Source organism: Peromyscus eremicus, chromosome 12 (assembly GCF_949786415.1).
Source record: "Peromyscus eremicus chromosome 12, PerEre_H2_v1, whole genome shotgun sequence".
NCBI classification, from domain to species: Eukaryota; Metazoa; Chordata; class Mammalia; order Rodentia; family Cricetidae; genus Peromyscus; species Peromyscus eremicus.
Genome location: NC_081428.1, coordinates 79,126,976 through 79,152,867, shown reverse-complemented (window position 1 = coordinate 79,152,867; position 25,892 = coordinate 79,126,976). Strand labels below are relative to the sequence as shown.

The 25,892-nt window shown below is 48.3% G+C and overlaps 1 protein-coding gene and 1 long non-coding RNA gene across 2 annotated transcripts; one reads left to right on the top strand and one right to left on the bottom strand.

Annotated features, from left to right (window-relative positions):
• Nucleotides 1-4,206: 4,206 nt before the first annotated feature.
• On the bottom strand, nucleotides 4,207-9,175 carry LOC131922397 (uncharacterized). Its single transcript, XR_009382266.1, has 4 exons — nucleotides 9,119-9,175; nucleotides 8,388-8,540; nucleotides 7,790-7,959; nucleotides 4,207-5,874 (listed from the first exon to the last, which is right to left on the bottom strand). It is a non-coding gene; the product is annotated as an uncharacterized LOC131922397 (long non-coding RNA).
• Nucleotides 9,176-10,239: 1,064 nt separating this feature from the next.
• On the top strand, nucleotides 10,240-25,430 carry LOC131922486 (cytochrome P450 2J5-like). The gene is made up of 9 exons (XM_059277292.1): nucleotides 10,240-10,972; nucleotides 17,622-17,784; nucleotides 18,480-18,629; nucleotides 19,429-19,589; nucleotides 20,075-20,248; nucleotides 20,643-20,784; nucleotides 21,358-21,545; nucleotides 24,022-24,163; nucleotides 24,262-25,430. Exons 1-9 carry the CDS (start codon nucleotides 10,691-10,693, stop codon nucleotides 24,471-24,473), a joined length of 1,614 nt encoding a protein of 537 aa, XP_059133275.1. The 5' UTR covers nucleotides 10,240-10,690; the 3' UTR covers nucleotides 24,474-25,430.
• Nucleotides 25,431-25,892: the final 462 nt, after the last annotated feature.

Here is a 25,892-nt window from a genome sequence, read left to right as displayed (position 1 = left end):
GAGGCTCGTTTACCTCACCTACGTACTGTCCACCCTGATTTCCTGCTTCTTCCTTGTCTCCCATGACTCTGCCCTTCTTCCCAGCATCCTCTGTGCCTGCCTAGCTATTGGCCATTCAGCTTTTTATTAAACCAATCTGAGTGACATATCTTTATACATTGTAATCAAATATCTCACATTTCCCCCTTTATGTCTAAATGAAAAGGAAAGAGTTTTAACTCTAACATAGAAAAACTACATACACTAAGAACAATTATCAAGTAAGGATTACATTTACAATATCCAGTCCATTTGTATTTGGCAGATTCAAAGAAAATACTCCATTATTTATCCTATCTTGGTGAATCCAAAGTTTTGTACCTAATTTACTTATATCATAACTAATGAAAAGTATAACTATAACTATCTAGTCTTCAACCTCATCAAAGACCCCAGAAGGATATAATATTACCTGAACAAGCCACTTCCAAATCTATAGAAACAACAGACATCTGGCTGCCTGGACAGTCACCCAAGGTTCCTCTGCAATGTTGGGGCATCCATCTTCTGCCTGCAGGCCTAGAATATCTGGCAGACTTTTCTTTTTTTCTTTTTCTTTATTTTTAGGTTTTTTGAGACAGGGTTTCTCTGTGTAGCTTTGGAGCCTATTCTGGATCTCGCTCTGTAGACCAGGCTGGCCTTGAACTCACAGAGATCCACCTGCCTCTGCCTCCTGAGTGCTGGGATTAAAGGTGTGCACCACCACCACCCAGCTGGCAGACTTTTCTATGAAGCAGGAGTTTTGAAGGACTGTCTCACCTTGTTTTGGCAAAGTTTAGTCTTTCCCTTTGTGTCTTGCTTGTCTATTTTGTACAGCATACTATCAACAGTCAAGGCAAGAACAGTTTCTTTGTCCAGTGGCTAACATTGCCACAATGAAAGCAAACTCCATGTGGAGTTTCTTTGATGCCCATCATCTTCTCTGAAGTAAATTGGTGCTATGAGGAGCAGATGTGTCTGTCATGAAAAGCCTTAGGTTATTAAACATCTTAAATGCCATATTCTATAGGTCTTTGAAGTGTCTGAAGACCATCTATCTATCTAAAATATATCTGTTTAACTTTGAAAGCATACCTAATATAACTACAAGTTTGATTATTATAGGTGACTACTAATCTGCATTTCTTAATTATACATTGCATTTTTAAATGAGCTGCATAAGCAGAATACCCCGAATGAGTAGAAACATACACTCAGTATAGCAAAAAATTAATTTAAATTTGTATTAATATACCAAAATCCATACCAATGTAAAATATTTGAGGTTAATAGTTGTCTTTTTATCCTATATTATATTTCTGTATCTCCCCTAAACAATGACAAACATCCATAACCCATCAAATAACCAAAACCTATCCACCCCATCTCTTGGGAATGTAGGCGTTGTGTTCTCTAGACTGCTTCCTACTGTCTGGGGGCACTGGCATCTTTAGGGGACCCTGAGAAAGTTAGGATAATGGTCAAGTCTTGGCTAGAATAGTCTGTGAGGCTGGACCATCTCAGCCAGCAAGACCTTGTCTTTTAAAAAATTAAGTAAATAAATAAATAAATAAGTATCCTATGGGGGCTCTGCTGAACCTCTTAGCCCACCCAGCTTTGCTCCTTCCTATGGACATGTTCACTCACCACCACTACCCCTTACAGCGCATACCCATCTCAGCTGACACAAGTCAGCTCCAGTACCTGGAGGTGCACTCACTCCTGGGAACCCTGCTGGCCATACCAGCCTGGAAATCAGGTAGACGGTCTTCACTCTCCTTCCTGTCCTCAGTCTCAACTCCAGCCCTGTAACAGATGGCTTGCTGGGATTTATCCTTCCTCTCTGCCTCCACTCCCTGGGGACTCCACCATACTTCTCGGTGGACCCAGCTTTCCTCCTGTGGACCCTATCAGCACCTCCTTCAAGTCAACTGTCAAAGCTAGAAACACTATCTACCTGGGAACCTAGTGGCCACACCAGGATAGACATTGAGTAGGTGATCTTTACTCTTTTTCCTGTTCTCCATTGCAGATTCCCCAGTCTCATCCCTAGCCTTTGTAGCAGACCACTGTCAGGGGCCTGCCCCCGCTCTCTGACTTCACTCCCTGGGGACTCCATCAAACCTTGCAATGGACCCACCTTTCCTCCTTCCTGAGCACCTTCTCAGGCCCCCCATCTAGTCCATCCCCATTCCTTTGTGTCAGCCCCCAATACCTAGAAACACATTCTACCCAGGACCCCAGGTGGCCAGACATGGTGGGGACTCAAAAGCAACCCACAGCCACCATACTTTCCTGAGATCCAAAAAGTGCAGCAGAAACCAAGGAATGGAATACCCACCCGACAAAGACAAGAACAGATATCAACACTTAGAATCACAGTCATCCAAAACCTAGCAGAAAAACACCATCATTAACACCCAAGACAATATGGCTCCACTGACCTAGCAAGCGTACCACAGTAGTCCATGAGAAATTCGATATAACTGAACCACAAGACAAAGACTTCAAAAATAGCTATTATGAATATGTTCATGGACCTTAAAAAGGATATGAGTAAATACCTTAATGAAGTCTGTGAATGAAATGAAGAGTTCAAGACATGAAAGTAACAATAAAATCACTAAACTGAGATTATCATGAACTTAGATAACATTATTAATGAAAAATCTGGAATGTCAAACAAAAACCTCAGAGGCAAGCCTCACCAACAGAACATAAAAGATGGAAGAGAGAATCTCAGGCATTGAAGACAAGATAGAAGAAATGGATATGGCAATCAAAAAATGTTGAACCTAAAAAAATCCAGGAAATCGGGGACACTGTGAAAGGCCAAATCTATGAATAATAGTAATAGGGAAAAAGTCAGAGTCACAGAAAATATTTTCAACAGAATCATAGAAGAAAATGTCCCTAACCTAAAGAAGGGAGGACGTGCCTATCAGAGTACAGGAAGCATACAGAACACCAAATAGACAGAACCAGACAAGAAATTCTCCACGACACATAATCATCAAACACTAAACATGCAGAGCAAACAACATTAAAAGCTGCAAGGTGGAAAAACAAATAGCATAAAAAGACAGACCCCTTAGAATAACACCTGACTCCTCAATGGAGACTAAAAGCCAGAGAGACCTGGACAGGTGTTCTGCAAACTAATCAGAGACCATGGATGCCAGCCCAGAATACTCTACCAACAAAATTTTCAATCACGGTGGGTAAAGAGGAACGTCCTATGATAAACCCAAATTTAATCAGTATTTATCTACCAGTCCACTCTATGATATGGTGCTAGAAGGAAAAATTCAACCTGAAGAGATTATTCACACCCAAGAAAACACAGCAGTAAAAGTAACTAATCCCAGACCAGCAAATAAAAAGGGGGAAAACCACCACAACAACAGAATAACAGAATCAACAAACTCATTGATGATTCTCAACCTCAGTGGTCTCAATTCCCCAATAAAAAGACACAGACTAACAGACTGGATTAGAAAACAGGATCCATCCTTCTGCTACATACAAGAAATACTAATTTCTATTAAAGATAGACATCAGGGGAGCAGGATGGGAAAAGATATTCTAAGTAAATGGACCTAAGAAGCAAGCAGGTGTAGCTACTTTAATGTCTGACAAAATATTCTTCAAAGCAAAACTAATCAGAAGAGCTGGGGAAGGACACTACATACTCATCAAAGGAAAAGTCAACCACTAGGATATTGTAATTCTAACATCTATGCACCAAACACAAGGATGCCCCAGTTCATAAAAGAAACACATTGACCATTATATAGTGATAGTGGGAAATTTCAATACCCCATTCTCTACAGTAGGTAGGTCATCCAGTAAAAACTAAACAGAAATGCTGTAGTTAAAATGATGATATAAATCAAATGCACCTAGCAGATATTTACAGAACATTTCACCCAAACATAAAAGAATGTATCTTCTCAGTAGTTTATGGAACTTTTTCCAAAATTGACCACTTTGATTGGACAAAAATCAAGCTTACAAACTCATGGAAACTGAACAACTCACTGCTGATTGAAAAAATAGTCTAGACAGAAATTAAGAAATTAAAAACTTTTAGAATTGAAACCCAAACCTATGGGACACAATGAAATCAGTTCTAAAAGGCAAGTTCATATAGCACTAAGTTCCTACATAAAAGAAATTGGAGCCGGGTGGTGGTGGCACATCCTTTTAATCCCATACAGAGGCAGGTGGATCTCTGAGGTTGAGGTCAGCCTGGTCTACAGAGCAAGTTCCAGGACAGCTTATAAGGACATACTTCAAAAAAATCTGTGGTCCACCAAATTGGAAAACCTGAAAGAAATAGATAAATTTATTGATGCATACCATCTGACAATATTAAATCAATATCAGATAAACAATTTAAATAGACCATTAACCTCTAGTGAAATAGAAGCAGTAATTAAAAGTTTCCCAACCACAAAAAGCCCAGGTCCAGATAGATTTAGCACAGAATTCTACCAGACGTTTAAAGGAGTATTCATGCCAACACTACTCAAAATATTCTGCAAAACAAACAGAAGCTGGGTGTGGTGGCTCACAATGTTAATCCCAGCACTCGGGAGGCAGAGGCAGGGGGATCTCTGAGTTGGAGACCAGCCTGGTATAGTTGAACTTTTTGGTTGGGACCATCAGCTCCCCAAAAATGACAAGTAGACTTATTAAATATGAAATCTTGGCCAATAGCTTAGGTTTGATTCTAACTAGCTCCTATAACAATTTATCCCATATTTTTTAATCTACATTCTTTTCCGTGGCTTGGTTACCTTTACTCTGTACTGCTCATGCTGTTTCTTCTGTGTCTCCACCTTCTTCCCAGTGTTCTCTCTGCCTGGAAATCCTGCCTAGGTATTGGCCGTTCAGCTTTTTATTAAACCAATCAGAGTGACACATCTTCAGTGTACAAAAAGATTATTCCACAACAACCTGGTTTACAGAGTGAGTTCCAGGACAGCCATGGCTGTAGCTAGAGTTTTCCTGCCTGGCCCACAGTCAGGACAAATCTCGGTCACCCACCAGTCCCACAGCCGCTCAGACCCAACCAAGTAAACACAGAGACTTATATTGGTTACAAACTGTATGGCCATGGCAGGCTCTTGCTAACTGTTCTTACAGCTTAAATTAATCCATTTCTATAAATCTATACCTTGCCACGTGGCTCGTGGCTTACCGGCATCTTCACATGCTGTTTGTCATTGTGGCGGCTGGCAGTGTCTCTCTGACTCAGCCTTCCACTTCCCAGCTTTATTCTCCTCCTTTTCCCGACTATACTTCCTGCCTAGCAACTGGCCAATCAGTGATTTATTTATTGACTAATCAGCAACACACTTGACATACAAACCATCCCACAGCACATGGCTACACAGAGAAACACTGTCTCAAAAAACAAAAACCAAAACAAAAAAAGAAACAGAAGGAACATTGGCTACCTCATTTTACAAGGCTAGTTACCCTGATACCTACCAAACAAAGACCCAAACCTTCAAAGAAAAAAAAATACCGGCCAGTTTCCTTTGTGAACACAGATGAAAAATTTCTCAATAAAATACTTGCAAACTGAATACAAGAACACATCAAAAGCTGGGCGGTGGTGGCACACACCTTTAATCTCAGCACTTGAAAGGCAGAGGCAGGCAGATCTCTTGAGTTCAAGGCTAGCCTAGTCTACAGAGCTAGTTCCAGGACAGCCAGGGCTACACAGAGAAACCCTGTCCTGGCGGGAGGTGTGTCATCCACTGTGATCAAATGGGCTTCATTCCAGAGATGCAAGGATGGTTCAACATACATAAATTGATCAATGTAATCCACCATGTAAATAGACTGAAAGACAAAATCCACATGATCATTTCATTAGATGCAGAAAAGGCCTCTGACAAAAATCCAACACCATTTCATGATAAATGTTGTGGAGCGTCTGGGGATCCAAGGGACATAACTCAACATAATAAAAGCAGTTTACAGCAAGCCCACAGGCAACATCAACCTAAATGGAGAGAAAGTCAAAGCATTTCCCGAAGGATGTACACTCTCTCCACATCTACTCAATATAGTACCTGAAGTCTTAGCTAGAACATATGACAACTGGAGGCAATCGAGGGATTACACATAGGAAAGGAAGAAGTCAAAGCATCTTTATTTGCAAATGGTAGGATTTTATACATAAGTGACCCAAAAATTCCACCAGGAAACTCCTACAGCTGATAAACACTTGCAGATACAGCTGATAAACACTTTCAGAAAGAATACAAAATTAACTCACAAAAATCAGTAACCTCCTATATACAAATGGCAAACAGATGAGAAAAAAATCAGAGAAGCAATACCTTTCACAATAGCCTCAGTATGTGTGTGTGTGTGTATGTATGTATGTGTATACACTATATATGTGTTTGTATGTGTGTGTGTGTGTGAATAACTAACCAAGCAAGTGAAAGATTTGTATAATCAAATCTTTAAGACACTGAAGAAAGAAACTGAAGAGGATAACAGAAGATGGAAAGATCTCCCATGCTCATGGATTGGATTGTAAAAATGACCGTCCTACCAAAAGCAATCTACAGATTCAGGGCAATTCCTATCAAAATTACAATTACAATTACAGAAATTCAAAGGACAATTTTCAACTTTGTATGGAAACACACACACACACACACACACATACACACTCACAAACAAGATAGCTAAACTATCCTGAATAATAAAATTACTGCTGGAGGCATTGCCACCCTCAATCTCAAGTTGTACTAGAGTTCTATAGTAATAAAAACAGCATAGTATTGATATAAAAAACATACACATTGATCAATAGAATATAATCAAAGCCCCAGACATAAATGGGCACTTGATTTTTTACTAAGAAGCCAGAAATACACACTAGGAAATAAACAGCATCTTCAACAAATGGTGCTGGCCAAACTGGATGGCTACATGTAGAAGACAAGTACATCCGTATTTATCACTCTGCACAAACTCAACTTCAGATGGATGAAGGACCTCAGCATAAGGCCAGATACCCAGACTCTGATAGACGAGAAGTTGAGTTGATGCCTACTAAATCCTTCATCCCTACTGACTAGTGTTCATGGTCCTGGAAGACACATTGTATGTTATCAGAGAACAAAGGTAAACACCAACCCAGCTACAAACCCTTTGACCTACAATGGCAACCTGCTTTAGTGATAAACTGGTGAAATACTGGCACAATGTTGTGAGGTTAACCATCCACCATCTGGTTGGATTTAAAGCCCACTCCATGAGATGGAACCTATCCCTGGCAGGGTTTGGGTGACCAAGAACCTGAGACTAGATAGCCTAGGGATCTAGGGGGAAGCCAAATGTGTTGCTAAGGGAACGTAGCAGTAAAATGCCTCCTAATGACATTCTGCTAGACTCGTGGATCTGTGTCTCATTCGGCCCTCATCAGAGACCCTTCCTCCTGCAGTAGAAGGGAAAAAATACAGGGGCCAACAACTGCGTATTACACAGAGTGAGAGACCTTGGAGCAGCCAGTCCTAACTGGGATACCTCCATCAAATCTCTCCCTGGGAATCCTATAGAAGTGGAGGCAGAAAGAGCTAAGAGCCGGTGGGGATGGAAGAAGCCAAGCAAACAGGATAGGTGCACAGATGAACTCGGAGATGTTGGTGTTGTGCACATGGCCTGGACAGGTGTAACCCAGATGGGGTCCTAGTGCGGGGAGAGGAATTAGGCACAACCCCCAGCCCCCGTCACTTACCAGAGGCTATCTCCAGTTGACATCTGCTCACAAAGGAATAATTAGCTTTCTCCAACAGAGTATCCCTGGGTACACAAACCACACTTAAAGGCAGGCCCCATGCTCAGCAGTAGATGGCCAACACAAAACAAAGTCAGTGGTATTTTTGGAGAGTCTTTATCTGTACAGTACTGTGGGACAAAGGTAAACAATACTCTGTCTGGGCTTTTCTTTTTTTAGCCTTAGAGATCTTTTGCTTATATATATGATTTCTGGTTTTGTGTTTTTATGGGATTTCTGTGTGTGAAAGTCTGTGTGTCTCTCTCTGTGTTTCTTGTGATTTTTCTTTGGCTCTTTTTCCCCTGTTTGTTTATTTTGTCCTAGTCTGGGTTTGTTGTATTATTTGTTGTTGCTTGTTTGTTTTCAAATGAGAAAAAGAAAAGGTGTGGAGTTGGGTGGGTGGGGAAGTGGGGAGGATCTAGGAGGAGTTGGGGGGTGGGAATCCAGGATCAGAATATATTGTATGAAAAATCTGTTTTTAATAAAAATTGAAAGTATAAAAAATAAAAATATATAAAAATAAATAAGTTATTGCTGTCTTGAAATTTTGAGGACTTACCTCTATGGCTCAAAAGTTAAAAATTCAGGGGCTGGAGAGATGGCTCAGAGGTTAAGAACACTGACTGTTCTTCCTGAGGTCCTAAGTTCAATTCCCAGCATCCACATGGTGGCTCAAAACCATCTGTAATGAGATCTGGCTCCCTCTTCTGGGCTACTTAGGGAGACCCTATTTCAAGAAGGGAAAATCAAAATTGTAACATTTGTTTTCTTTTCTTTTCTTCCCCCACCCCCACTCCGGGGGCAGTTCTTGGTTTGGGTTAGGTTTGGTTTTTCAAGACAGGGTTTCTCTGTGTGGCCCTAGCTGTCCTAGAACTCATTCTGTAGATCAGGCTGGCCTTGCACTCACAGAAATCCTCCTGCCTCTGCCTTTGCCTCCTGAGTGCCACCACCGCCCAGCTAACTGTCACATTTCAAGCGCTCATTTTACAGATGGCCTGTGACTCTGGTGTCCCATGATGCAGGTGTGGGGCCTCCCTACTACCGCAAAAGCGCTGCCGTGTCGACAGCACTGGTCTAGACCAAAACCACGGTCGCCGTGCACTGTGTTCACCTTCGGGTGTCAGAGGGGCCCCTTCCTGTTCCACTTGCCGCTACGGTGTACACCAACTTTCTTCTGATTCCTTCTCGTCTCTCGGTCCCCCTCCCTCACTCCTCCTGCTTCACTCCACAAAAGAAAGTGCTTTCCTGGCTTCTGTATCTGTATCCCTTCCTCCCCAGTACAGAACAGACCTGTAGATGTGAGTGTGGCTTGCTTGGTACCGCCCCTCACCCGCTGCCGAGGGACCCCACTGCGCATGTCCCACGTACCAGGCGCCTCAACAGTATTCTTTGCTTTAGTAGTGCCGCTGACCTCGCCTTCCTGACTGGCAGCCTCAGCTCATTTCCAACTCTCTGGACCCTTCTTCAGAAGGAAGGGTGCATGTGTGGTGGGGGTGGAGGTATTACTAGGTGTCACGAATGCCAGAAAAAATGTTGTACTGCTGAGCTAATCCATAACACTCTGCTCCAGATTCAATCACTTCCCGGAGCTGCATGCTTTTACTAGACTCTTTCCTCTGCCCTTTCTCTGCCCTGACTAAGGTCTCCTCCCTTCCCTTTTCATGTTACAGTTACAGCCTCTGAACTGCCTCGGTTCCCTGAACCATCAGATAAACTGCAAGGAAAAAAAAAAAAAAAGCTGGTTGGTCAAGTATTTCACCCTCACAAAAATGTCATTTACTTGTTTGGGGTTTTTGAGACAGAGTTTCTCTGTGTAAGTAACAGCTTTGGCTATCCTGGAACTCACTCTAGCCCGGAACTCATAGGGATCCACCTGCTTCTGCCTCCTGAGTGCTGGGATTAAAGGTGTGTGCCATCACCCAAAATCTTAAGGGACAGCAGCCTAGTATATTAGGTAATAGAACCCAAGAGGGAGAAAAAAAAAAAGCAGAGAAGAGCATTTGGAATGTTGGGACCAGAAAGGAAAATCTTAGACTGGGCAGGAAACACCCACTGACAAAATAGCTACTGACTGCTATTTTTAAGCCCAGTCCAGTTCTGCCGGTTAGTGAGTGGTTCCAGCTTTTCTTTCTTGGATGGCTTTATATTTGAGTTGTTTGTTTTTTGCATATTTGTTTTGAGACAATGTCCTGCTGTATAGTTTGACTAGCCAGGAGCCTGCTCTGTAGACCAGGCTGGCCTTAAACTCATAGAGATCTGCCTGCCTCAGCCCCTGAGTACTGGGATTAAAGGCATACAGCACCATTCCTGGCTAAACTTGATATTTTCAAGGCAATTTCTACTCTGTTTCTGGTGCAGTGGGCTGCCAGTGTGACAGTGGCCCCATGCTCTCAGCAGTTAGCCATGAGCCATAATGGAATGGAGGCTCTGTCATGTAGCCACCTTCCCAACCTCTAAACTTGAAGTTCTCAGCGGATCCTCTGGACTGGTTTGTAGATCTGGGAAGGGAGTGAAATGTTGAGCAAGACGTGTCTCAGCCAGACCCGGAGATTGTATGCCGGGGGTTCTGCTGGCCAATTTGTGTGAACCCTGTGTGGTAAACCCTGTCCTGGGCATTTTGGGGCTGAGCGACTGAAGTTTCTCAACCGTTTCACAAGTGTGACTTATATGACATAAAACTTAATAAAGACGCCGTTTCAGGCCCTACTTCCAACAGACATCAAAGCACACGGAAGCCATGCCGGAGCAGCCAAACCCCGAGGTCCAGCCTGTTCTTTCATCCTGTGATCTCAGCTTCAGTAACCAGGAGCCAGTGCTCGACTAGGTGTTGGCCACAGTTTCGTCCACCTCTAAGTCTGACCGATGTTAGTGTATATGACCTGCAAAGCCTGGATCTTGCTGAGGTCACTTTCAGGTCCCAGGAAGGAGAAAGGGGGACAGATCCCCTTTTTCCATGCAATGTTCTCTGTACCCAGAATCTCCCTCTGGCCTGGGCAGAGCACGACCCTTGGCTCAGGCGAGCTCCCTTCCTCCCCCTCAGGTGGGCTCGCCTGGGGAGAGCTTGGCTGGCTGCTGCCCAGATTGAGAACAGGGTCCCCACAGCTCTGGTACAGCGTCTTCCTGAAGGGGAGCCCCATCGCCCAGGTGAGACAGGCCCAGTACCATCCAGGTAGGCCTGTGGACACAGAATACTTGGGGTGAATATGCTGACTTTGCATAGAACAATTGGTTTCACGGTTTGGGGACACAGCTCTGGCCCATTTTTATGGCCTCGACAGAACCTAGCAAGCCACTGCCCTGGAGTCATTCTGACCTCTGCTGAGAACAGTGTGCTTTGGGCCCTAGCCCTCACCCCATCCCTCTGGGCTTCCCCTCAGTCCTCAGGACCCTCAGCTGCCTGACTTCTCATTCCACCACTTTCTGCTCTCATAGTTTCCCAGTACTTGGACCCCTAGTATGTTCTTTCTCTCCACCCCCTCCAAAAAAAAATATTTATTGAGAAATATTTATTGAACATCCGATAAATGGCAGGCACTGTTTAGCACTGGAGACAAAAACACCTCTGTGCCTATCCTTTCCCACATGAGTGGAGAACCCAGGGCTGGGTCAGCCATGTACCATTTATACTGGCATTTGTATTTTGTTAGGCAAAGCAATGTTTGGCTGAAAGAAAGGACACCTTGCCAGGTGGTGGTAGCACATGCCTTTAACCCCAGCACTCGGGAGCAGAGGCAGATGAATCTGAGTTTGAGGTCAGCCTGGTCTATAGAGTGAGTTACAGGACAGCCAGGGCTACACAGAGAAACCCTGTTTTGAGAGAGAGAGAGAGAGAGAGAGAGAGAGAGAGAGAGAGAGAGAGAGAGAGAGAGAGAGAGAGGAATTATACTTTGGAAAGATGTACACTTCCCCCATTCCTACATGATGGCATCCTGTGCCAAGACCACCATACCTAGTCCTGTCCATTTTCAGAATCTGATTCCAGACCAGAAGAGGGTTTCAGATCCCCCAGAGCCAGAGTTAGGGGCAGCTGTGAGCTGCCCAATATGGGTGCTGGGAATTGAACTCAGATCCCCTGGGAAAGTACTGTAACTGCTAAGCCGTCTCTCCAGCCCCCAAGCCCAGGAATTCTTCAACAGCAGAAAGCACTGTGGGTAGGATTGGCTATTGTTAAGGAGGATGCTGGTGACTCCTCTCCATGCCTTCAGACATGAATTTTGTTTTGAGCCCTGAGCTCATATACTTTGATGCATAGCCTGATGGAGAAGCCTTTTGTTGTTTTGGGTCCCTTCTTTTCAATAGTGAGTTTGAAATTCCACTGAAACACCCTGTAGAGTCTCAGCACTGAATTCACAGCAGGCTGGCAGCTTCACGGCATGCTCCCACACTCTGCAGCTGGACACTCGGTGTTGGTGTGGTAGTGTTTATGAGTGTGTTTGAGAGGCAAAGAAAGCACTGGCCGTAAAGTCCACAGACCAGTATTGGTCTGAGTTTGTCCTTTCCTAAGTTAGGAGTCCATAGGTCTCCAAACCTTCTCCAGAAATAGCGTCTCTCCTCTGGAGACTTTACGTCATAGCCAGAGGAGTCAGGCCCCTTGGATTTGTTCTTAGAACTCATAAGAAGCACAGGGGTGCATTATACAAATGAAGCCCAAAGAAGGAATAACTCCTCTTTGTGTGTGTGAAGGCCAGTAGAGGGATCTCTGCCTACCCCTCTGCCTTTGTACCACCTCTATTGATCCCCTTCCCACTTGGTGGGGGGGGGGGCGCGGCTTGGGGGCCTCTACAGTGAGAGACAGTCTGTAGAGGGAAGAGACTCTGTTGCCATGGTTGAGGCTGTACTTCCATATCCACTGTTATCTTGTGCCATGGAAAGGGCTCTTGGTTGACCGAGTCTGTAGGCAGAGAGGAAGGAGTGGTCATCCCCAGGACCCTGCACCTCCTGGCACTGGACAAGAGATTCTGGATGCAGCTGCTCACAGGAGGGTTGTCTAGTGGCAGCAGCCTGGGAGAGTCTTCTATGGCTGGATTGGAACCTTACAAGCGTGGTAGACTCTTGGCTCCTCTACGTCATCAGGAGTTCCCTTTACCAGTGCTGGTTCAGGGCCTCCTCTGCCCCAGCTGGAGGCAGCCATGAAGAGAGAACACTGAATTAGAGACAGAAGACCTGGGTTTGAATTACAGCCTCCCCTCCTCTTGCAAGTGGCATCACCTTGCTGAGTCTAAGTAGATGCGAAACATCCTTCCCAGTACTTCAGGTAGAAATAGTTTGGAAATATATGTGGATGCCTCAAAAAGGGCTCTTGTTTTACTGCAGGTTTTTAGAGTAATGGCATAGGAGGAAGTCTGAGTTTTGTCCATTCTTGTTGCAGAATTCTAAAAAGAAAATAGGCCCACGGCCTGGGTAGCAATGACAGCTAAGAGTCCACCACAGGCTTGGTAGAACTTGCTGGCAGCTGTACCTGCATCAGCCCCCTGCTACATGGGGAGTCTTTTAAAAGAGAACCTTGGGGCCACTGCTTAGTCACTGAGGCTGAGTAATAAAGGCTTTTGTTCCTGGGGCCTCCATGTCCCTGTTGCCTGCCATCTCTGGAATATGGAGGCCCAGCGTGCTGGGTGTGTCTCTGTTTTAGAAACTGAGTCCAGCCCTCAGCAGCCAAAACACTGTGACCTTTGGCCGAGGGAAGGAGGAAGCCTGCCACAGGTCAACACACTTGGGAGGGTTGGGCAGACTTGTTTCCCAGCAGCCAGAACACTGTAACCCTTGGCTAGGCAAGGAGGAAGCCTGCCACAGGTCAATATACTAATTAGGGACGGTTGGCCAGCCATGTTTCCCAGCATCCAGAATACTGTATCCCTTGGGTGAGGGAGGGAGGCAGCCTGCCATAGGTTAACACACTTGGGAGGGTTGGGCAGACTTGTTTCCCAATGGGCAGAATACTGTAACCTTTGGCTAGAGAGGGAGGAAGCCTGCCACAGGTCAACACACTTGGGAGGGTTGAGGCGATGTTTCCCAGTAGGGTGATAGGTTCTCCACCTTTAAAGAAAAGCCTTTAAATGTTGTGTCTGATTTGAGAAGGCTCTGAGAAACATGCCTGCTCCACATAGCTGGAGAGATGGTGCCCAGGTAGAACATGCAGGCGTACGGCAGAGCCATCTGTGTATCTCACCCCTATCCTTTGAGCCAGTCATCTCCACAGCGGCAGCCTGGACATCTTCATTACACTACAGCTTCTGATGAAACTCTGATGTCCTTCCGCAGGACCCCTCACGACACCCCCAGACTGCCAGCATAAAAGTTCCGTTGAAAGCTGGCACTGTGTACTGGGCCATGACAAGATACTACAGTTGAGAACAAGTCTGAGGCTCAAGGAGTTCTCATTGCGGTAGGGACAGGAGGAGGCTGTCACATGAAAGGACCGCCATGTTCTCATGTAGAACAGTGCACAGAGAGCCGGGAACTCGGACTATCAAGTCCTTCTTCAGTAAGTGTATCACTGGATGACTTAAAACTAAGCAACCTCTGACACAATCTCAAAGAAATGGAAACTTGATGCTATCTATCCCGTGAGCTGGCCACGTTGTAAAAAACTGGGGTGGACAGGCAAGGTTGACAGAGCCTGAGATTAACCCTGAGTGAGGCCAGGGGCTCTGTGGGAGACATGCAGTGTAAGGAAGTGTTGGCTAACCATTGGTGAAATCCCCCCCGGGAAGGCCTCAGAGGGAAGTCTCTTCCTTGTTTTGTTTCTAGGAAGGGGGTTCAGTATGTAGCTCAGGATAGCCTCCAGTTCACAATCTTCCTGCCTCAGCCTCCCAAATGTGCCAGTTTAGCCAGTGAAGACCTGTAGTCTCTCGAGAAACATTTCCTGGAAGGGAAGCAGGACTTGTTAGCGGAAGGCAGCTCAGTCCAGAAGTCACAGTGTTAACTGTTTAACAGTGTTTCCACACCTCACTATCTCAGCTCACCTCCCAGTGGACCAGCGAGTTGAACATTGTTCTATATCCAGTCGAGAACCTGGAGCCAGAGCCCCCAGAGGTGGAGATGCCAGGGAAGTCCTGGGCACAGGAGGCTGCATGGGTTTGTCTATGAGTCTACCCATCTATAGGACTCCAGTTTCCTCCCAGTTTGGCCTCCTGACCTTTTGAAAACTGTAATACAAAGCCTGCCATGGCTTCACTGCCTGCAATTCCAGCACTTGGGGAGGTAGAGACACGCAGATCAGGAGTTCAAGGCCCGCTTCAACTATTTAGAGTTTGAGAGCAGCCTAGGCTACATACATTGTCTCAAAAAAGGAAAAAAAAAAAATGTAGCAAAAGCTGGACACACACACTTGCAATTCCAGCCCTTGTGTGGTGGAACTAGGAGGCTCATCTTCTATGTAGCAAATCTGAGGGCAGCCCGGGCTACGTGAGATTCCTTCTCAAAACCAAATGAAACCACATTAATCAGAGAAGCTTCTCCCCACCCCCACCCCTCACCCCCACCCCTCACCCCGGGGGCAGCAGCTGATGCAAAGGCTCATGACTGGCCAAAGTGCTAAGAACAAGGGACTGGTGAGTGCCCAACCCTAAACGGGACGTCTGTATCAGCCCCTTACCCCTCAAGGCCCAGCCAACAGCCGCGCTGTGAACTGCCGTCTTCTAGATTGGCGTGACTACTGCAGTCATGACCTCACCACAGCTGTGGCGACCTGCGCAATCCAGCCATTCCAGCACGAACACGGGCCAGGCTCAGGAAGCCTCACTTCTAGTTGAGGAGTTATGGGCAGCTGATGGCTGCTGGGGGAAGGAGAATCGTTTCTTCGGGAGTGTGACCACTGTCAGGTTACCTGTGCACCAGAGTCTGTCACAGTTCCACACACATGAGCATCACTAACTGGACACAGTAGGTTAATCAAAAAAATCGCTTTTAGAAGGACATGAAGTTGTTTGGAGGTACCAGGAGAAGTTGGAAGGTGAGAGTAGGGGTAGGTATGCTTTTTTTTTTTTTAAAGTATGTATGTATGACATTCTCAAGAAAAGTGTAAAGTAATACTAGAAATGTAGTAAAACACTATGCATACCATAAATTTTAGCACGCTTAAATGTGTGATTCAGCCGAGCAGTGGTGGTGCACACCTTTAATCCCAGCACTTGGGAGGCAGAGGCAGGCGGATCTCTGTGAGTTCAAGGCCAGCCTGGACTACAGAGTGAGTTCCTGAAAGGCACAAAGCTACACAGAGAAACCCTGTCTCAAAAAAAAAAAAAAAAGTATGATTCAATGGCAGTAAGTGCTTTCATATCACTGTGTGGCCACCACTACGGTCTATCTCCAGGGCTCTTCCATCTTCTGAGACTGAGGCCTGGAGTGGCAGGGACTCCCACTGTGGCTAACCTTTTATCTGGATGCCCTACCCCATCCATGCTCCATTGCCAATAGTCTCTTGACTAAGAGATCCTCGGTTTTCCCAACTGGAGTGTGGCATTGTTCTGTTGCTGGGCTCTGGTGTCAGTTCTGAGAGGGAGTTAGCTAACACTAGTGTACATCTCCAGTCCACGTGAGAAACTGAGGCAGGGGAATCCCAGAAGTCCACTCCCAGGATAGTCAAAAATAAACAAAAGGCTCTGGACCCTGACTTCTGACAGACGTGGGGATGCCGGACAGGTGAAGGACCATGCTGAGCAGAGGACAGAACAGGTGGAGATAGGCAGGCTGGAGAGCTTCAGAAGCTGCTGTGCCCCTGGGTGGAAAGCAGGCACAAGAGCCCAGCTTTAGTCACATCCTGATGGAGTAGCTTCTCCCCAGAGGAGATGCTGCCATTTGTAGTTACTGCTTCTGTCCTTTTGGCTAACAGTTAACAGACCCTTTGGGCAGAGGCTGAGTGGAGGCTCCCCAAGATGGAGCTATGTGGGACATGGGCAAGGCTGGTTGCAACTTGTCCCCTACTGGAGCCCTGCGGCCCTGCTGAGTGACATGGCTCCTGTGTGAGTAGTGTGACCGAGTGGATTTGCTCACTGGTTTGCCTCCCATCACCAAGCAGCCTGAGAGCATAAAAGCCAGGGGAGACAGCAGTAAGGGGGCCTGATTTGTGACTGGGGAGCAAAGGGAAGGAAAAGCGGCACAGGGCCACAGACATGTTCTCCCTGTTCAGTGGGTTGGCTTTCCTGGCTAGTTCCTTCCTGCTCCTGAAGCTTGCCGCCTTCTGCTGGAAAAGGAGCCACCTTCCTCCTGGCCCTTTCCCTTTCCCCCTCCTTGGGAATTTATGGCAACTAAACTTTCAGCTGCACCCAGAGACACTGTTGCAGGTATGGAGCAGGACCACAAGCATGAGGTCCTAAAGGGATGGACAGAAGAACTTCATCTTCTCAGCCTAGGGACATTGGAGGTAGAAGCAAGATTTAGGGCCAGATGTGGGGATGGGGAGATCCTGGTTTTGTCACTTGTCAGCTCTGAAGCTGTGAGCCTCAGTTTCTTCACCTGCCAAATGCAAGGGCATACAGAGGTTGTAAAATGGAGTCTAAGGACCGCAGGAAGAGGGTGGGAGAATGGGGGGTTCCGGCAGTATAGCTGTTTATATCATGTATAATACTAGAACACACCCATTCCCAGGACTGATGGGGTGTGAGTGCTGAGCCCCAACTCCAGGGAGTCTGTGCCCCTGGGCTGGTTCCTGGGGAGTGGGTAAGTGCTCTGAGGAGGTACACCGGAAGTTGAGGGTTGGGTGCAGGAAGGAAGGGATTCATGCCAAGAGGGTGATCCCAGCAAGTGAGGCCAGGAGGCTTCATGTACAGCCATGAGATGTCTGGTCTCTCCACAGCTGGCTCAGACTCACGGCAACGTGTTCACTGTGTGGCTGGGTTCCACACCCATTGTAGTGCTCAGCGGCTTCCAGGCCGTGAAGGAGGCACTGGTCTCCAACTCAGAACAGTTCTCGGGGAGGCCCCTCACCCCATTCTTCCGAGACCTGTTTGGAGAAAAAGGTGAGTGCCCTTCCTATGGGGAGGGAAGGGCAGATCTATGAGGCTGTACATCACTGTATTCAAGAGGGCAAGGATTGTTGAGAACCGTGAACAGACAGGGCTGTTACCAGGAAGACATACTCAAACCCCTCCGTGTGAGGGGAGATGTGAAGAAGATCTGCATCCAAGCCCAGCTTAACCCTTTCCTGGCCTCATGGCCTTGAGCGAGTCAGTTTCATGCTCCGACCCTCAATGTGCTCGTCTTTAGTTAGGAAACTGCTCTCACTTCCCCGGGTGTTAGAGACTAAGCCGTCCAGAATACCTGTGAAAACCCATGACTGTGTAGTCTCAGAAAGTGCCCGTCCCTTACCTGTGAAAACCCATGACTGTGCAGTCTCAGAAAGTGCCCGTCCCTCCTGTCCTCCCCTTAGGCCTCTCTGTTTCTTTCTTGCTTCATTTCCTCCTTCACTTCTGTGGGCACTTGGGGCAGAATCGGACTGGAGAGCTGGGGACACATGTATCTGAGCCCACCCTAAGAACCCTAGGCTCACTGACCACCACCCCACAATGCCCCTCTTCCCTTGGTCAGAGCAGCAGCCCCACGCAGGTTGAGAAGGTTATTTGAAAGTCTGCTTTCTAGGCCTGGTGGAGTTGCCTGCGGTGGCAGTTGTCGGGGTGGGGGAGGGTGACCATCCTCTCTCCCTCCTTGGGCCCAGGTGTTATCTGCAGCAATGGGCATACGTGGCGGCAGCAGAGACGCTTTTGTCTGACGACTCTTCGAGAGCTGGGCCTTGGCAAGCAGGCGCTGGAACTGCGGCTGCAGCATGAGGCAGCAGAACTGGTTAAGGTGTTCCGCCAGGAGCAGGGTGAGAGGAAGTGGGCCAGGGCAAGCCTGCCCTAACCCTGCGCCCCTCCGCACTCATGCATATCCCTGTAGAGGTGTGTGCGCGTGCGTGCACGCGCGCAGGTGTGTGTGTGTGTGTGTGTGTTGTGTCCCTGAAACCTAAGAATATTACTAGTGGTTTTGACTTTGAGTTTCCCCAAGGTGAGTGGACACAGACCTAAGAATACCTAAGTGGCAAGCCAGATGTGTTCAGTCAACACCGATGGCCTTTCATCCTTCCAGCCTTGTGCAAATGTTGATTTCCCTTCTGGACTTTCATAGGCCACAACACTTCCTTCTCTGTGGGGAACTGATACCCTTCCAGGCCACAAAAGACTTAAAAAGTTCTCCCTGAAATCTGGGTGGTGGTGGTGGTGGCGCACACCTTTAATCCCGGCACTTGGGAGGCAGAGGCAGGTGGATCTCTTGAGTTTGAGGACAGCCTGGTCTACAGAGTGAGTTCCAGGACAGCCAGGGCCACGCAGAGAAACCCTGTCTTGGGGGGAACAAAGTTCTCCCTGAATCCTAGGCACAGCTAGTTCCTATCCCACCCCACCTTCTTCCCAGCAGTGACATGCCTGCAGCATGTGATGTGTCTAGTCAGCCTCTCTCAGTCTGTCACAGAACATGGCTCACAGAAGGTATTGGGGAGCGGCCGGCAGGCACCTGTGTGAGGTATGAGAACGGATTAAGTAAAGGAATGGCAGTGTTGGCGGCTGGATGAATGCTGAGGCAGAGATCTTTGTGCCTCCTCCCGCTGAGCCTTGCCCCTCTCCTCACAGGCAGACCCTTCGACCCTCAGGCTCCTATTGTTCGATCCACAACGAGAGTGATCGGGGCCCTGGTGTTTGGCCATCACCTCCTCTCGGAGGAGCCCATCTTCCTGGAACTAATTCAAGCCGTCAACCTAGGCCTAGCCTTTGCCAGCACTATTTGGCGCCGGGTAATTGGCTTTGAGGGAGGCTGGTATGCAGACCATGGGAATATCTGGATCCAAGTCAGACAGGAGCCTCAGCCAGGGTCTGGCTGGGAGGGTAAACACAGGCAGGAGGTGTGGCTGGGTCTGAGTCTGGGTTCCCCAGGCTCTCATTTCTGTTTAGACAATTTGGGGCTCTCCACATAAAAGGCAGTCCTGAGTTTTTTTAGGTGTGTTTGTTTTGTTTATCGAGACAGAGTTTCTCTGTGTAACAGAGTCGTGGCTGTCCTAGAACTTGCTTTGTAGACCATGCTGGCCTTGAACTCACAGAGATCCTCCTGCCTCTGCCTCCTGAGTGTTGGGATTAAAGGCATGGGCTACCACGCTCTGCTCAGCCCTGAGCTTTTTAAGTCAGAGGCCTACCGCATTTTGGAGACCCTAGTACAGTGCTCAGCTGTCCTGACTCGGGACTGGTGCCTGAGTAGGCTCTGAGTGGACCATTCTCTCTGTAGCTATACGACATGTTTCCCTGGGCCCTCCGCTACCTCTCAGGGCCCCACCAGAAGATATTTCAGTACCATGAGGCTGTGAAGGGCTTCATCCGCCATGAAATCATCAGGCACAAGCTCAGGGCACCTGAGGCCCCCAAGGATTTCATCAACTGCTACCTGTCACAAATCACCAAGGTTAGCCTGGAGCGCAGGGATTGGGAGCCGATACTCCTGGGGTGTACCTCATTTCTCAGCCATGAGCTCTGTTTCTCATGTTTGACTCATTCTGCAAACTTTTGGGCACCTGGACACTTGGGTTAAGAAAGGGTCCTCCAGGCCAGAGCTGGCTTCTCTACAGATGGTAGGCTGTGAAGCAGAGGGCATAGAGGGAGGGGGCGGAACTCCACAGCAGTCCCCCCACGGAAGCCAGTCCCGTCCCAGGACTCAGGCCCTCCCTCCAAGGGGTCTCACCCTCAAGGAGCTCTGGTCCTCTAAGTCTTGGGACAAGTCAGATCTTAGGAAGACACCAGGGCTGTGCACAAGGAACCCTTAGAGCCAAGGCTGCTTGTTCCTTTCCCCACCCCACCAGGCCATGGCTGACCCTGTCTCCACATTCAACGAGGAGAACCTCATCCAAGTGGTGATTGACCTGTTTCTGGGCGGTACCGATACCACGGCTACCACACTGCACTGGGCACTCATACACCTGGTCCATCACGGAGCCGTCCAGGGTAGGGTGCCCTCAGTTATACCCTGCTCCAAGACCCCATCACTCTGTTCTGTGGCCATGGGGGAGGGTCCTGTTCTCATCTCATGGCACAGGGACATTGACAGCTTTGAGTCAGACATGAGGGGTTTCAGTTGCCAGCCTGTGACTTGCTCCATGACCTTGAGAAATCATTCTGTCTCTCAGAACTGGTGCAGCTGGGGAAGTGTGGCTTCACTCATTTGGTAATGATTCAGCGCCTGCCAAGTGCCAGGTTAACAATAAGATCACAGTTGTGAGGAACAAAGGTAGCTGGAGTTCTCCAAGGAACAAACCAGGCTGTAACCAGCTGTGAGGGCAAAAGTCCCTGCCCGGTGGAGGCCTGGTTTCCCCACATGTCAAATGAAGACAACGGTTCCTAGGCGATGAGACTCACATCCGGGGCCTCTCCCACGGAATGGCTGGAGGTGGGGTGGGGGTATGACCTCAGACTGTGAACTTCAGCAGCTGTCTCTGGGGGGAAAGCTGGATAGAGGTGTCCAGTGGGATGGGGTGGGGCACGGGCATCTCCCCGAGACCCTTACTGAGCCATCCACAGAGAGAGTGCAGCAGGAGCTGGACGAGGTCCTGGGCACTTCGCAGGCCGTCTGCTATGAGGACCGGGAACGGCTGCCCTACACCCGAGCTGTCCTCCACGAGGTGCAGCGTCTTAGCAGCGTTGTGGCTGTGGGTGCTGTGCGTCAGTGTGTGACTTCTACCTGGATGCACGGTTACTACGTGCCCAAGGTAAGTAGTCTGGAACGGGCCCATGCCAGACCCAGCACCTGCAGAAAGCACTCCTGCCCAGCACAGTTAGCCATCATTCAGTCACCTGTGGCACTGGGGAGGCGACTATGGCAGGATGTAGTCACTTATAGAGTGTCCTGTGGTTCAGGGGTATTTTAAGATACCTCTTTCCAGTGTTTGTCGTCCACACATATTTTATGTAGTTCTACCGTGTGCAAGGCCCTAGGTTTAATAGCCAATAATACAAAAATAAACCAACAAATCAAAGTTAGTAGTACATACCTGTAATTCCAGAGCTCAGGAAATAGAGGCAGGAACATCAGGAGTTCCAGGTCATTTTCAGCTACATAGTCAAGGCCAGGCTAGACTACATGAGATCCTGTCTCAAAAATCAAAACTAGGGACTGAAGAGATGGACGTGGTCATCACTGAGGGAAAGTCAAGGCATCGGGAACCTGAGGGAACTGGTACATTATACCCAGTCAGGAGCAGAGAGCAATGAACCAATACCCAGTAGTGCCCAGCTCGCTTTTTCTACCCTTACACAGCCCAGGGTCCTTTGCCTAGGAAATGGTGCTACTTTACCCAGTGTGGTTGGGTCTATTCACCTCAACTAATGTAATCAAGATCCCCCCACAGCCAAGCTGGAGGCCCACCGCCCAGGTCATTCCAGATTTTGTTGAGTTGACAGTTAATAGTACTCAACACGCCGTTTCAACGACTGAGAGACAGTAAGCGCAGCAGGCCCAGCACACGGGTGCTCTTCAAGCTGTCTCTGCTCCGACATGCTAAGCGATGGTGAGCTTCAAACTGCCGTTTCCCGAGGACAGGCTGGAACAGAGGCCCCAGGAGGCAGATGGTTCTGGGGGGAAAGGCATGTTGGCCTTCTATGTGTGGATATGGGGTGTTCTGACTGCTGCTCCATGAACCAAGATCTGTCCGTGCTTTGCAAGGCACCAGATGCCATTTGGGATGGGATACATGAGAGATCATAGCCTCTTTGCAAATGTCCCTTCATCTGAAGGTGATTATTAAGAACTGTTGAGTTGGGCAAGAGAGATGACTCAGCTGTCGAACAAGAATTGATGATTTGGCTGAGGTGTGGCTTAGAGGTAAAGTACATGTGAGTGAAGCCTTGGGTTTATTTCCCAACACCACGGGGCGGGGGGGGGGGGGGGGGTTGTGATCACAATGCATCTGGCTATTTAATTTCAAGCAGAGACCCAGGGAAATTCCCAGCACTGTAAGGGAAAATGTGCAGCTGACTCAGGCACTAGTGGGAACACGTGCCTCCCCAGCACCTCTGTGTGGAGTCACAGAGTGAGCAGGTCTGGGTGTCTTGCTGGTCCAGATGGCCTCAGCCCGGCCTCGTCCTTCAGCCCAGGTAGTGCAGCAAGCTCAGCAACAGCGCACACCCGCTGGACAAAGTCAGCTCCCTCTGCAGTCTCCATCAGTGTTTGCTTGGGATGCAGAGTTCAAATTCTTCAGACGTTTTTGTTTTGGTTTCATTTTAAACCTAAAGCTCTCCTTGTCAAAACCAAGAATGCTGCAGTCTGTCTCCTGGTGCCCATGGGATATTTGGCCTAGTTCTATGGAATTGAGAAATAAGCCATAGGGTAGGAAGCCTTCACCAGAATCCTGAAGCTGAGTATCCGAAGACCTAGGGCCATAACTAACCCCCATTCTTCTTTGCCTGGACCTTTTTATTGCCTCCCTTCTTATTCCCCCTCCCCCCTTTCCTTCCTGTGCTGGGACTCCAGGGTTAAACTCAGGCCCTAGTGCATGCTAGGCAAGGGCCAGACCACCAAGCTCTATTCCTAGCTGCAACTGGGGTTTCCCTTTAGCCCACGGGTGCTCTTCAAGTTGTCTCTGCTCCAGGGACTCCAGGGTTAAACTCAGGCCCTAGTGCATGCTAGGCAAGGGCCAGACCACCAAGCTGTATCCCTAGCTGCAACTGGGGTTTCCCTTTAGCCCAGGGCCCACATGGAAAGGACCGTAGGTTATTTGGGCCGAAGCCTTTGGCCCTTACTGCTCCCCCTTGCTCAGGGTGACTCTCTGTCCAGTCACACATCCATTTCACTTGTGAGACAGAGTGGGCACTGGGGTTAGGGCTGCAGGGCGGGTAAGGGTCACAAGTAGGGCTACGGTGGAGGTGAAGGTGAGGACATATCCATGGTCTCCTCTCTCCAGTACTAACCAGTCAAGTTTCCATCTACGGCTCTACATTTTCTGTCTTTCCAACACTTGCTCTTCCCCTCCCCCACACCTTTTCAATCTCCCCATTCTTTTCTTCCCTTCCCCCATGGAGGGCAGCCATGAATCCAGAGGCATGAGACTCACCTCCTTAGTGGGTGTGTGCCTGGAGGGAGGGCCACTCAGGGTCTGCCTGCTACATCTGCCTGGGTCCTGGGCACCCTGGCCACCCCCACCCATATACTGCAGTTTCTTTGGCCCCAAGCCAAGCTCTTCTCTGCAGGGTACCATCATCTTGCCCAATCTGGCCTCTGTGCTGTATGACCCCGAGTGCTGGGAGACCCCTCAACAGTTCAACCCTGGCCACTTCCTAGACAAGGATGGAAACTTTGTGGCCAATGAGGCCTTCCTGCCCTTCTCTGCAGGTATCAGGCACAGTGCTGGGTCCTGGAGTGGTAGGTGGGAAGGTAATTGGGACAGACACAGTCCCCGGCTACTCTCTGACCTCTCCCTCTGCCTCCAGGGCATCGGGTGTGTCCTGGGGAACAGCTGGCCCGAATGGAGCTCTTCCTGATGTTTGCTACCCTCCTCAGGACCTTCCGGTTTCAGTTACCAGAAGGGAGCCAGGGCCTCAGGCTGGAATATGTCTTTGGGGGGACACTACAGCCTCAACCCCAGAAGATTCGTGCCGTGCTTCGCCTGAGCAGCCTCAGCCCTAGAGAGGAGGGCCTGTAGTCACCTAGGAGTAAGCAGACCTGCCACTCCAGCCCACCCCCTGCCCTCTCCCCAAAGACACACACACAGATCTGCAGACTGTCAGCCCTAAAAATCAGAGACTAGGAAGATGTGGGATTTTACCTAGCTCAGCTGCCCACAGTTCTCACACAAGCTCTAACCTTAATCCCAGAAAATGGACTTAGCAAGGATCCAGCAATAGTAACTGGGTTAGGGTGGTTTGGTTCTTAGAGTAGGATAATTATGTTTTGGCAGGGGAGGGTTTTATAATATTTGATAAGGTTTGACATGGAATCAGTTCACATAGATCATTTGGGGGAAGTCAAATGTCACAATGTAATAGCTAAGAAGATTCAAAGGGAAAGGCTTTCCCACAATACTATAAACAGTAGTGCATGCAAATGCTGGGGAGTGGTAACTGGTGGGGTGGGATAGGCTGGGGCAGGGTGTGTGGGCCAGGAAGCACACATCATTTTCGGTCCTCTTCCTGCTCTCTTTGGACCCGAGGTTAGAAGTAGCTACATATGTTGTCTAGATAACTGTTCCCATCGTATTTTCCATCAGGGACCCCAGATCTACTTTTCTTGAAACAATCCCATTGCTTTGAAATATTGTGTCTCCAAACAAATCTTATTAAAGAGAATTACTTGCTTTCAATAGATATTAAAATAAAAACGAGAAACCACTACACATCTGCTAGAATCGCTAAAAACAAAACTCTGGCAATCCTAAGAACTAGAATGCAAAGACCCAAGAGCACTGCTGGTCACTGCTAGAGTGCTCACACACTGCTGGTCACTGCTAGAGTGCTCACACACAGCTGGTGACTGCTAGAGTGCTCACACACCGCTGGTCACTGCTAGAGTGCTCACACACCGCTGGTCACTGCTAGAGTGCTCACACACCGCTGGTCACTGCCGGAGTGCTCACACACTGCTGGTCACTGCTAGAGTGTTCACACACTGCTGGTCACTGCCAGAGTGCTCACACACACCGCTGGTGACTGCCAGAGTGCTCACACACAGCTGGTCACTGCCAGAGTGCTCACACACCGCTGGTGACTGCCAGAGTGCTCACACACAGCTGGTCACTGCCAGAGTGCTCACACACACCGCTGGTCACTGCCGGAGTGCTCACACACACCGCTGGTCACTGCCGGAGTGCTCACACACACCGCTGGTCACTGCCGGAGTGCTCACACACACCGCTGGTCACTGCCGGAGTGCTCACACACATTGCTGGTCACTGCTGGTCACTGCTAGAGTGCTCACACACACTGCTGGTCACTGCTAGAGTGTTCTCACACTGCTGGCGACTGTCAAATGGTAAAATTGTGGTGGAAAAGAATGTGACTGTTCTTTGAAGAAAACAAACATTAAACCACAACCCCGGCCTTCTCAGTCCTTAGAATTTTTATCG